Source organism: Primulina tabacum, chromosome 14 (genome assembly GCF_025594145.1).
Source record: "Primulina tabacum isolate GXHZ01 chromosome 14, ASM2559414v2, whole genome shotgun sequence".
Classification (NCBI taxonomy): domain Eukaryota; kingdom Viridiplantae; phylum Streptophyta; class Magnoliopsida; order Lamiales; family Gesneriaceae; genus Primulina; species Primulina tabacum.
The window spans coordinates 6,123,934-6,136,398 of record NC_134563.1 but is presented as its reverse complement, the minus strand read 5'-3'; the positions used below and the strand labels follow the sequence as shown (position 1 = coordinate 6,136,398).

General features: G+C 36.7%; 2 protein-coding genes across 3 annotated transcripts; one reads left to right on the top strand and one right to left on the bottom strand.

Moving 5' to 3' along the window:
* Positions 1-1,108: 1,108 nt before the first annotated feature.
* Positions 1,109-5,192, top strand: LOC142524408 (putative methyltransferase PMT2). 2 transcript variants are annotated; one of them, XM_075628380.1, is made up of 7 exons: positions 1,109-1,383; positions 2,256-2,910; positions 3,039-3,249; positions 3,378-3,672; positions 3,808-4,194; positions 4,497-4,574; positions 4,703-5,192. In XM_075628380.1, exons 2-7 carry the CDS (start codon positions 2,263-2,265, stop codon positions 4,926-4,928), a joined length of 1,845 nt encoding a protein of 614 aa, XP_075484495.1. In that variant the 5' UTR covers positions 1,109-1,383; positions 2,256-2,262; the 3' UTR covers positions 4,929-5,192. The 2 variants fall into 2 exon arrangements, with proteins under 2 accessions (XP_075484495.1, XP_075484496.1); XM_075628381.1 differs by having other exon boundaries at positions 1,114-1,220.
* Positions 5,193-9,177: 3,985 nt separating this feature from the next.
* Positions 9,178-11,408, bottom strand: LOC142523721 (uncharacterized). Its single transcript, XM_075627452.1, has 4 exons — positions 11,240-11,408; positions 10,115-10,967; positions 9,988-10,039; positions 9,178-9,852 (listed from the first exon to the last, which is right to left on the bottom strand). Exons 1-4 carry the CDS (start codon positions 11,406-11,408, stop codon positions 9,178-9,180), a joined length of 1,749 nt encoding a protein of 582 aa, XP_075483567.1.
* Positions 11,409-12,465: the final 1,057 nt, after the last annotated feature.

Genomic DNA, 12,465 nt, shown 5'->3' with positions numbered 1-12,465 from the left:
ACAACTTTTTTGCCTACTAAATTTATAACGTAAAAATATTTTTCGAAAAATCCAAAAAAATTCCACAAAATCCGAGAAAATTTAACCAAAAACGAAGCCCCCATACTGTGAACGCAGGATCGATTAATTTATTATTGTTACAAAATTTTAAAACTACTTTCCCAATCTGGATCTTAGACCACTCATCATCTCCCACCGTCCATCGTGCTGACTTTTTGTCCCCCACGTGCTTGTGGGCCCCATTTTCCGAATGTCCTTACCGTGGGGCCCAAATCTGTATACGCGGAGACGGTGGAGCTTTCTTTGTGGGTCCTGAGTGCTTGGATGCTATCATTGAATTTAAACGGTCTCCATTTCTCAACCATGGATATTAGCATTTACCCCCCAACCTTTTTAATAATATCAATGTAGTCCTTTCTCTTCCTTACCTAGGTGACAAACCATGCCCTATTTTGCCAACTGACTAGTCTGATTCCAAAAAAGTTATCATTTCGTTTCTCCGATAAGTTTCTTGAATTCGTTCTTCACCGCTAGACTATAAGTCAGTTGGTTTTCGTTGAACTGAGAAAAATCTAATGAACTTTGATTTCGTAATAGGGCTCTTGAAACGTGTAAAATCAATCGAGTTGAAATTTCAGCTTTGTTGTATCGTTTATTTCGATGGATATGTTTTTTGAAATGAATTTTAAACCAATTAATTTGAATATCTTTGGTTCAAAACTTATAAATTTAAAAAATATATATTAGATACGAAGCATCGATTTGACATGTTTGGAATTATCAAAATTTTAATGGTAGATTACTTTTAGTTTAGTCAAACAGATAAAAATAAATTTTATATTTCAATTTAAAATCTCATATGACATCGTTTTACTAACAATTTCATGAGACAGATCTCTTGATCTTATACATAAAAATATGTAAAAAAATTACTTTGATTTCAGATATGGGATTGGAGCTTTTAATGTGTCCAAATAAGAGTGTCAAAAAATTAATTTGTAAAGTTTATTTTTTAAAAAAAATAAAGTCATTGGGAACTAAAACGAAGGGCCAATTAGAAAAATGGTTTCATGGTTGGGGATTACCGCATTTAACGAAAAAGCAAAAAGTAAAGAAAAAGAAATTCATATTTGTACTTCCAACATTTATGAGACTCAAATTAGAGACACTCGATCTGCATATGCGCGCATGATGAACAATAAAAATTATACCATTTAAAGGTATATTGTTTTTGATGAAGCTGGGATTTGTTTGCTATTGAGTGCTTGTATTCTACCAAACGCTGGTTGATCGGATCTATCCATCGCGTAAATTGGTGAGAAAAGCGTAAAGATTCGACCTTTTAGATCGTTGAACCAGTGTTCGCGTCAACTGATGTGATTGGTATGTGTTTTATTGATTGATGCATTTCTTGACTTCGTTAATTTTTTATCGTCTTGTTTTTTGTTTTTCTGTGTGTTTTCTAGTGTTCTTCTTTTGGTCTTGTTCTCTCTGGAGTCTTCGTAAAATTTGCGGGATCCGACTTTTGTTGTTTTTTTAAGGATTTAGTTTCTGGGTTCGGAAAAACATTGGAGCTCGTGCTTGAATGTTCATCGTTTTGGCGGATAGTACTCAGATAATGAAAATTAAGTGTTTTCTCCTTTAATTTAAGCAAATGGATGGTTGTTTGTGAATATAATCATTTTCGCTTTTGAACAGGAGAATTAATTAATATGATGTCAACATGGATGGCGTTTTATTGATTTTTAATCCATTTCTTGCGTGAGCTTTAGTATTTGATGATTTTTGGATTTTAATGAAGTTATAATATTGCTTGAGGTTGAAGTAGATGAGCCTTCTTTTAGAGGTACTTTACAGATAGATCCATTAATGTCTTTAAGTGATGGATCCATTTAAAGTTTGTTTCATTCGATGATCATGATGGATCTTGGTAAAGTGGCAGCAGATCTAAGTTATGCTCTGTGTTATGATGTACATTAGCTTTGAATCTATGCAAATCCATAGTTTTTTATGTTGCTATTAACTGCATCTGTATTTGAGTATGTGAAGATTCCAGAAGTGAGTTTGAAAGGAAAAGCATTGAAAATGGTAGTTACTAGCTTTTGGATATGATTGACATAGCAACACTTTTTTCTCTTCAGATCGAGTTTGATATAGATATTGATCATTTTTGTACGTAATTTGGGAAAGAATTGTCGAATTCGGGAAACAAACTTTCTTTTATCTGTACCTAATTTGTGTTGCGAATGTTTCAGGCCCGTGATGGCGAACAAGTTTAATTCGGGTGATAGTAGAACTAGAAGTTCTGTATCTATATTTATAGTAGCTGGTCTGTGCTGTTTCTTCTACTTACTCGGAGCATGGCAGAGAAGTGGGTTTGGAAAGGGAGATAGCATAGCCCTTGAGATGACCAAGAGTGGAGAAAACTGCAACATCGTTCCGAACCTCAATTTTGAAACCCGCCATGCTGGTGAAGCCGGGATTATTGATGATTCTGATTCTAAAACAACTATGTATGAGTCATGCCACACTCGATTCACAGATTACACGCCCTGCCAAGATCAAAGCCGTGCAATGACTTTTCCTAGGGAAAATATGATATATCGTGAAAGGCACTGCCCTCCTCAAGAAGAGAAGCTCCATTGCCTTATTCCAGCTCCCGAAGGATATGTAACCCCATTTCCATGGCCAAAAAGTCGTGATTATGTTCCTTATGCCAATGCTCCATACAAGAGCTTGACTGTTGAGAAAGCTATTCAGAACTGGATCCAGTATGAGGGAGACGTGTTTAGGTTCCCTGGTGGAGGAACACAATTTCCTCAGGGGGCCGACAAGTATATTGACCAGCTGGCTTCAGTTATACCAATAGCTGATGGAACTGTAAGGACAGCATTGGATACTGGATGTGGGGTATGTCCAGTGCTATATTTATTGATTTTCCACTTTCTTGTGTTCTTTTACTTTGATTATTTAGGTGTTCTATGCCAATATTTGTATTTTATGTGTTGTTGACTCTCTGATAAATTTCATGATTTCAGGTTGCTAGTTGGGGGGCTTATCTCTGGAAAAGAAATGTTATTGCAATGTCGTTTGCTCCAAGAGATTCACACGAGGCCCAGGTTCAATTTGCTCTTGAAAGGGGTGTACCTGCTGTTATTGGTGTTCTTGGAACTATAAAAACTCCGTATCCATCCAGAGCTTTTGACATGGCTCACTGTTCTCGTTGTCTTATACCTTGGGGTGTAAATGGTAAAGACCAAATGTTAAACGAAAATTTGTGTGATGGAAATTACATAACAATGCATTGTGGGATGGTATTTCTTGTCATCCTTGAGCTTCTTGTTGTTTGTGTGATTTGGTTTTTTCTCTCTTTGCAGATGGACTGTATATGAAGGAGGTTGATCGTGTTCTTAGGCCCGGTGGTTACTGGGTTCTTTCGGGGCCTCCTATCAATTGGAAGATTAACTACAAAGCGTGGCAACGCACAAAGGAAGACCTCGAGGAAGAACAAAGAAAGATTGAAGAAGTCGCCAAACTTCTCTGCTGGGAAAAGAAGTCTGAGAAAGGTGAAATTGCCATATGGCAGAAGAAAATGGATACTGATTCTTGTCGTGCAGAACAAGAAAATTCTGGAGTGACATTTTGTAAATCTGAAGATGCTGATGACGTCTGGTATGAATGACTATACGTACAAGCCAAGATGAGGAATTTTGAGTTTCGTTGCTTTCATGCTTTGCATGTGTGTGTGCTTAATCGCATAAGAGTACTTTTTTGCACGCATTCAGTGTTTGGTCGATCGTTTATTAGGTACAAGCAAATGGAGCCGTGTGTTACTCCATACACCAATGCGAACAGTGATGAAGTATCTAGTGGGGTTCTTAAACCATTCCCTGAGAGGCTTTATGCCGTCCCTCCCAGAATTGCTAGTGGGTCGGTATCTGGAGTCTCTGTTGAGGCGTACCTGGAGGACAACAAACAATGGAAAAAACACGTCAGCGCCTACAAAAGGATCAACAAGATTCTTGACTCTGGAAGGTACCGGAACATTATGGATATGAATGCTGGATTTGGAGGCTTCGCTGCTGCACTTCATTCTCCCAAATTTTGGGTAATGAATGTTGTGCCGACGATTGCCAAGAAAAATACTCTGGGTGTCATTTATGAACGGGGACTGATTGGCATTTATCACGACTGGTATGCTTTCTTTTTCAACAAATTTTGTTTTCTGCTTGTAAGACCGAAAATTTACCTTATTACTAGTTGTTGTATCTGACTTTATTGGTACAACTCAAATATTTTGAACCTATAGTTGTATCACCACATTTCAATTGTTGTGCCACATATTTGACTACACAATATAGTAGGATGGATCATGACCTGGCTGAGTCTCGTTTTTCACGATTTAGTGAAATTTATTTTGTCCTGCTAGGATACCAATATCTTTTTTATCCCAGGTAGCAACCAGTTGTGTATCTGATTGTATCTTTGTTTTTCAGGTGTGAAGCCTTTTCTACTTATCCAAGGACATATGATCTTATCCATGCTAATGGTCTTTTCGGCTTGTATAAGGACAAGTAAGTTTTCGGTATCCTTCTATTTGTCCATCGGGTTCCAAGAAATCTTGAATATACAAACCGATTGATTAAAACAACACAGACGTGACTTCGAGAACTAACGAACTGATTCAATAATATGAAAGCAGATGTGACTATGAAGACATTTTGTTAGAAATGGACCGAATCCTTCGACCAGATGGTGCAGTCATACTCCGCGATGAAGTAGATGTACTAGTTAAGGTGAAGAAGATGATTGCTGGTATGAGATGGGATTTTAAAATGACGGATCACGAGGATGGTCCCCTCATCCCAGAGAAAATACTGGTGGCAGTTAAGCAGTACTGGGTTGGCAACTCCACTTCAACGAAGTAAAACCCACGAAAACACGGCGAATCTTTGATTTCATGTACACATGCCGAGGATGCACGGTTCACTTTACCCGGCTATCAAGGTTTTTCCATCGAAGTGGGGGCGATGCAGTTAAGCAGGGTAGCGCAAATTTAACCAGTAATCGATCGAAACTCTTTAGTGTTAATGGTATTTATTGATCTCTTTCAATTTTGTCATCCCAATTCTCCCTACGTTTACATTGTTATTTTAGAACATAAATCAATTACAATTGTTATTTTTCTGCTTTAGTTTCCCTTATATTCTGTTTCATGTCGTGAAAATGTAGCTTTTGCTGGATATGATCCTATCTCACGTAAATTTTACGTGAAACCTATAAATTCTATGATTAACGCTGCATGGGAAGATATCGTTTTTTTGTCCATTGAAATATTTTGTATATAATGAGCATGTGTAATAAGATTTCCACGTCTTCCTGCTCAAATATCGCTTAAATGCTCAAAATAGTTTTAGTGGTGTAGTGACATAAACTTCACCTCGAATGAGAGAAGAGGCGTAGGTTCGATCACAACTCAAATGCCGAGGTGTGCGTTTGGATTAACATATCCAAAATCATCGAATAGTTTAACTTGATCGGTTGATTTTGTATCAGATGGATTTCAATTCATTTATTTTATATTCAGATGAAACTAAACTTGCGTTATTTTTTCAATTAGTAAAAGTGATGCTCTTATCCTTGATTTATAAAATAATTTAGTAAATTGCAAGCACTAAACTATAGTTTCGAAAAAAATTTATTTTCAAAATATCTCAACATTGAAATGAGTTGAAACTAGAGGTATAAAGGAACAGAATCGACCCAAATATAACAAAAATTTAAACGTTTTAGTTATATTCGAATTCGAGCTCGATTCAGAGTTCGAAAATTTTACAACTTTTGGTTCGAATTCGATTCGAATTAAAGCTCAAGTTTGAATTTGGCTCGAAAGATTCGAACATGTTTGCAAATTATTTAAATCATCGCTCGAAAATTAGTACTCAATAAGCTCGATTTTTTATTTAATATATAATTATATTATATTAAAAAAAATACTAAAGTCCGCGAACGGGTCGTAAACTATCGAACAAAATAATTTGAGCTCGACTTCGGCTCGAATTCGATAAGCTCAAACACGAAACAATATTTTCCGAGCCTACTAGAAAAGTTTGCAAACGGCTAAGTTCGTTTACACTCTCAGTTGAAACGACATTTTGAACAAAATCTAGATTAAACAAACAAGGCCAAAAAAACCCAGATAAAGGCAGAAAACAGCATATACAAAGATTGCTTAAAATAATCATAAAAAAGGTACCATAAAATATCCATAAAAACAGCCTCTGCTTTCATTATTTTTTTACACATTGCAAAAGAAAAAAGAAACCAAATATGGGTTTATCCCAGATTCTTTTGGGGTATTATTTCAAGGGTTGATTCAATTGTAATATAAAAATTATATTATTTTTTTCACGTGGAAAAGTACATTGTCATAAGACTTGTTGGAATGTGGCTCATTGTCATTGTTTCTTTTGAAAGGTCAAAGAAACATGTTGTATTTTCTCGATATTTGGTAAGTGATCAAAGTTGCCCGAGAACGTAGTTATAATTTTACCCAATTCTCGTGTGTATATATATATATATGTGTATATATGTGTGTGTATATATATATATGTTAAGAATTTATCGATCGCGATTCACACCGCACTCAATTCATTCAAACGAAACCAAGAACTCTCGCATGCAAGATAGAAAATACAAGATAGGATTACGTGATTCGACGCTGAAACGCCTACATCCACGGGAGAACACGCAAATCGCCTTTATTAATCAACTCAACAATCGAAAGTTACAAGTGCAAGAAAACAATAGCTAAGAAATTGAATCACAAATGAAAATCCTTCTCTCAAATGCTCTCAATCTTTATCTTCCTAGCCACGCACCCTCTCGGCTGCTGAGCTACTTTTCAATCAAGGAGCTGTCTCGTAGTTGTGTCTTTCTTTGAGCCCTATATATATATCTTCCCATATATATGACTCCACCCAGTTCCTTTCAACCGATTCCTTTCAAGTTTACGTGAGCTGTCCAACTGAATACCTTCCCCAAGCTTATCGCTAACTAATTTCGGTTATGGCCACTAACCTCCATTAGCTTTCCCTTGGTGTATTTCAACGGCTACTACCCTTGGGATTCACCACCAGATCCAACAATCTCCACCTCGACTCCAAGGTCGGCGGTTCCCCTCTCTGTTGTTCGTTTAGTTCCAGGCTACTGCCTTTACCAAGTTCATGCAATGCACGAACTTGCTTTGTGGCAGTGGTTTTGTCATCATATCTGATGGGTTATGCTTTGTAACTATCTTTTCCACTTGGACATCTCCTTTTGATATAACATCTTTACAAAATGTAGTCTTACATCGATGTGCTTGGAACCTTTCATGGTACACCTGATGCTTAGACAGATGTATTGCACTTTGGTCATCGCAATGCACCACAATCTTATCATGTTTCACACCCAACTCAGACACCATTCCTTTTAGCCACAGTGCATCCTTGATCCCTTTAGAAAGAGCTATGTATTCAGATTCTGTTGTTGACAGTGTTACCACAGAAATTGAGTCAGCTTTCCAACTAATTGTTGTTTCATACATAGTGAATGTGAAACCTGAAAGGGATTTTCTTGTGTCTATGTTTTCAGCAAAGTCTGAGTCTATATACCCAACTATGGGATTTTCCAGGCTACATCCTTTCTCAAACATTAATCCAATGTTTGCGGATCCCTTTAGGTATTTGAACACCCCCTTTAATGCATGCCAATGAGCTTCACTTGGATTAGCCATGTATCTTGACACCACACTCATGCTATAGGTCAGATCTGGTCTGCTGCAAACCATTCCATATATTATACTTCCAACTCAACTGGCATAAGGGGTGCGTGACATGTCCCTTATTTGTTCTTCATTAGCATGAGATTGTTCCTTGGACAGTTTTAGGGACTGAGGCAGGGGTATTCCAACTGGTTTGGATTCATGCATATTGAATCTTTGGAGGACTTTGTAAATGTATGAGTTTTGGCACAGAAAGAGTTTGTTTCCTTTTCTATCTCTTACAATTTACATCCTAAGATTCGTTTGGCTTCTCCAAGCTGCTTCATGTCAATCTCTGAACTTAGAAGTTGTTTAACAACTTCCATGTTGGCCTTGCTTGTGCTGGCAACTAACAGATCATCAACATACAATAGGAGATAAGTTTTAATCTCGTTTTCTTGCTTGTAGATGTACACACAGTTGTCATAGCTACATCTTCTGAAGTTATTGTTTAACATGAACTCATCAAATCTCTTATACCATTGCCTTGGACTTTGCTTGAGTCCATAAAGTGACTTTAAAAGTAGGCATACCTTTCCACTGGTTACTGGAGTGGCATAGCCTTCAGGTTGGTTCATATAGATAGTATCTTCCAGTTCCCCATGTAAGAAAGCAGTCTTAACATCAACTTGTTCAAGTTCGAGGTTAGTTGTACTGTCAATGCTAGGATCAATATGATGGATGAGTGTTTAACCACGGGAGAGAATATTTCATTGAAATATACTCCTTGTTGTTGTGAGAAGCCTTTTGCAACTAGACGTGCTTTGTATCTAGTCTTTTCTTCACCAGGCTTGCCTTCCTTAACTTTAAATATCCATTTGCATCCGACCACTCTTTGATTCTTGGGTCTTTCCACTAACTTCCAGGTTTTGTTTGTGTACAAGGATGTCATTTCTTCATTCATGATCTTAATCCACCTTTGTTTGTCTTTCCCTGATACAACTTTTTTATATGAATTCGGTTCATGATGTTCCAACTGTTCTGCCACAGACAATGCATAGAAGATCATATCGGCTTGACCAAACTTATCAGGGGGTCTAATTTTCCTTCTTTGTATGTCTCTTGCTAGCTTGTAGGATCTCAGATCATGGTCAGTCTGATATGTTTGGTCTTCTTGATCCAAATATTGATCCTGTTTTGTCTCATTCTCAAGGGTTGTGGTGTCTCTTGGTGGCTCCACCTCGACTTGTACATCATCAGTAGTCAGTTCATTTTGTCCAGGGCTGTTGGCTTTCTGTTTGTATCCCATTCTGGACCCATTCAGTAATTAGCACAAAATAAAATATATTTTTATAAAAATTACAATTCAATCATAAATAAAATCAACCCTATTCACTTTCGTCGTAGATGTCACGAACATCGTCGCTCAAATACTAAACCTCTTCTCTTTCACTTTCAGTGATGTTCAAATCAATTTCATTATCGTACATAACATTAACATCGACTAGATTTTGAGACGTCAAAAGAAATTGAGTTGAAATGTCATGAGGTCCACTTTCGTTGTTTTGAAATGCATCGTTCGCATCAATTTGATTATGCTCAGTATTTGACTCAACATCACTGACATAAGCTCGCCTACGTAGACTGCTCACATACATCCAATTTGATTCAGCTCTCTTTGTTGTTGGATAAATAAAATACACAACTTGCAAAGCTTGCATAGCAAACACAAATGGTTCGTAGTATCCCAGAATCTTTTTTCGATTCACGTCAACAATTTTGTACTTTTTGTGTATGTGTGTGCCCAAGCGAGGATGAGTATCAAACTGGCAACACTTGAAAAGTACAACATGTTTCTTTGGTAGACCCGAGTATTCAATTTCTACTATTTCTTCAATTTTCCCATAAAATTCAGTCACATTTCCGCTACTCGTATGACCACTCACTTGAAGCCCCGAGTTATTTGTACCTTTGAACGAAGTGTCATGCACTGTGTGAAAGTTAAATCCATTGATGCAATAACCCCGGTAAGTCTTAACTTTCATCAAAGGACCTCGTGCAACTTGTTTAATAATTGGATTTTCAATTTGAACATCCGGCGAGTTAGCCTACGATAAAAAAGTTTAAAACTTTAAATCGTATTATTTAACATTTTATTGAAATATGTAAATAAAATTATAAATTGTCATTTATACATATTGATGAAACCACTTAAATAAATTGTTTTGGATGTACGGCTCTACTGAAGAGTCATTCATCTCTGGATATTCCATACAGATATAATTCTCGTACATGCTGCAATGCATTGAATACAATGAAAAATCTGAAACGAGTGTTTATATAATTTAATAAATTTTATATACATAATACCTGACAAATGGCTTTATTTCATTGCAATTGTGCAAAACATATGTTGAAACTACATGATATTCTTCATTTGTTAGCCATTGCGATTTTGCATCTCCTATCTTCTTATCACGAGTGTGGAATATTGATAGAAATTCTAAGTTGTTAGTGTCAATGTATGTGCTTTCATGAGCTTTCCCATTTTTTCGCCTTCTAATGTCCGTTGAATCACTGAAGTAATGCTGGCAGAATATAGCAGCCTCCTTAACCAAGTAAGCATTGCATATAGAACCCTTTACTTGTGCCTTGTTACGCACCGTTTTTTTCAATTTATTTAGATATCTTTCAAAGAGATACATCCACCTAAATTTTACAGGACCAATTATGTGTGCTTCATATGGTAGGTGTATGCATAAATGCTCCATCGAGTCAAAAAAACTTGGGGGCAAAATCTTTTTTAACTTGCACATTATGATGGGAATTTGTTCAGTTAAACGCATCATATCACTTTGTTTAACATTCCGCGATGTTAAGTCTGCAAAGAATATACTCAACTCGGTAAGAGCCTCCCAAACATCTCGTGGTAATAACTCTTTGAATACAACATGAATTAATTGTTGCATGAATACATGACAGTCATGACTCTTCATACCAAAGATCCGCAACTTGTTCATGTCTATACAACGCGCCATTTTAGAAACATACCCACAAGAGAATCTAACTTCTTTGAGCCATCTAAAAAGCTCTTGTCGGGCAAGCTTGTCAAGCGTGTAATTTGCTTTCAGATATTTTTCGTCTGTTGTAGATGGATGCAACTCGATTATAATACCCATCTGAACAAGATCTGCTCGTGATTTGGCATTATCCTTCGTACGCCCTTGAATATTACAAACCGTATTAAAGACATTTTTGAAAACATTTTTCTCAATATGCATGACATCCAAGTTATGTCTTATAATGTTCGTACTCCAATATGGAAGCTCCCAAAAAATATTATGTCTTCTCCAATCACATCTCGTCAAGTTGCAAATTTCTTATTGATTGTGTCAGAGCCAATCTCATACGAAGGTCTAAAATCAAACTCGTCCAGGTCATTGAGTAATTCATCCTCATGTTTAGTGATAGGAGCCGACTGTAACACTTGTCTACCTCTGAGAAACATTGTCTTATTATGACGCAATGGGTTATCTTCAGGTAAAAACTTCTGATGATTGTCGAACCATGATGTTTTGCCACTACATGGCAAAGTAAAGGCGTCTGAATCTGACATGCAGTGAGGACATGCTTGTTTTCCGGCAGTGCTCCAACCAGACAACATTGCGTATGCGGGGAAATTGCTTATCGTCCACATCAAAGCAATACATATATTAAAAAAAATTTTGTGTGATGTCGTACGTGGGAACACCATTACACCAAAAAGATTGAAGCTCAGCAATTAACGGCTGAAGGAATACGTCCAGTTTGTCTTTGGGGTTACTTGGTCCAAGTGCAATCACAGACAAGAACATGTATTCGTCTTTCATACACATCCAAGGTGGAAAATTATATGGAGTAACATTGATAGGCCATGACGAATAATGCTATTCATTTTGTCCAAACAGTTGAAATACATCTGTTGATCGTCCTAATCTCACATTTCGGATTCCTGATGAAAAATATGGATGCAAAGCGTCAAAATGACGTCACGTTGCACAATCAGAAGGGTGTGTCATAGTGTCACCGTCAAAATGGTGATCATTATGCCAACGTATATGTGACGATGTAGCTTTCGAAGCATAAAACCTTTGCAAACATAGAATGATCGGAAAACAATACATCAACTTGTTCTCAGGATTTTGAGATCGACGTCTACTACGTTTGTACCGAAGATGTTCACATATCTTACACTCTGTCAAAACATCGTAAACACCCTAGTATATAATACAATTATTCTTGCATGCATCAATTTCTCAACCGGAAGCCCTAGATCTTTGATAAGTTTCTTGGTCGCAGAAAAACTCTAAGGAACGTAGTTATTAGACGGACATAATGACATGACCGTGTGATTTCTATCCCACAGAATGACCGTGTGGATTTCTATCCCAAATTTCTTCTTTGCTGATTTAATACTTTCATACAATGATTTAATATAATTGTTTGAACTTTCAGGAACTTCGAGAACAATATTTATTGTAAGATTTTCTTCACCAAAATTCTAATTCTCATTTTCAGGGTTCTCTTCGAAGTTAACAATTTCTTCAATAGTAGCAAAAAAATTCGGAAATGTAGTTTGAGCAATTCATGGCGCAATACGATAAGAAGATGACGAAGGAGCATCCATATTAAGATTAGGATAGAACAGATGAATGTATTCCTCTCCATGAAAAACCAATTGT

Excerpts from the sequence above, each read along its gene's own strand:
- LOC142524408 (XM_075628380.1), top strand. The coding sequence starts at position 2,263 with ATGGCGAACAAGTTTAATTCGGGTGATAGTAGAACTAGAAGTTCTGTA. Across the intron at positions 3,250-3,377 it reads TATACCTTGGGGTGTAAATG|ATGGACTGTATATGAAGGAG; the intron begins GTAAAGACCAAA and ends CTCTCTTTGCAG. Across the intron at positions 4,195-4,496 it reads ATTGGCATTTATCACGACTG|GTGTGAAGCCTTTTCTACTT; the intron begins GTATGCTTTCTT and ends TTTGTTTTTCAG.
- LOC142523721 (XM_075627452.1), bottom strand. The coding sequence starts at position 11,408 with ATGTTGTCTGGTTGGAGCACTGCCGGAAAACAAGCATGTCCTCACTGC. Across the intron at positions 10,968-11,239 it reads TAAGACAATGTTTCTCAGAG|GGCGTACGAAGGATAATGCC; the intron begins GTAGACAAGTGT and ends GTAATATTCAAG. Across the intron at positions 9,853-9,987 it reads CAGAGATGAATGACTCTTCA|GCTAACTCGCCGGATGTTCA; the intron begins GTAGAGCCGTAC and ends TTTTTATCGTAG.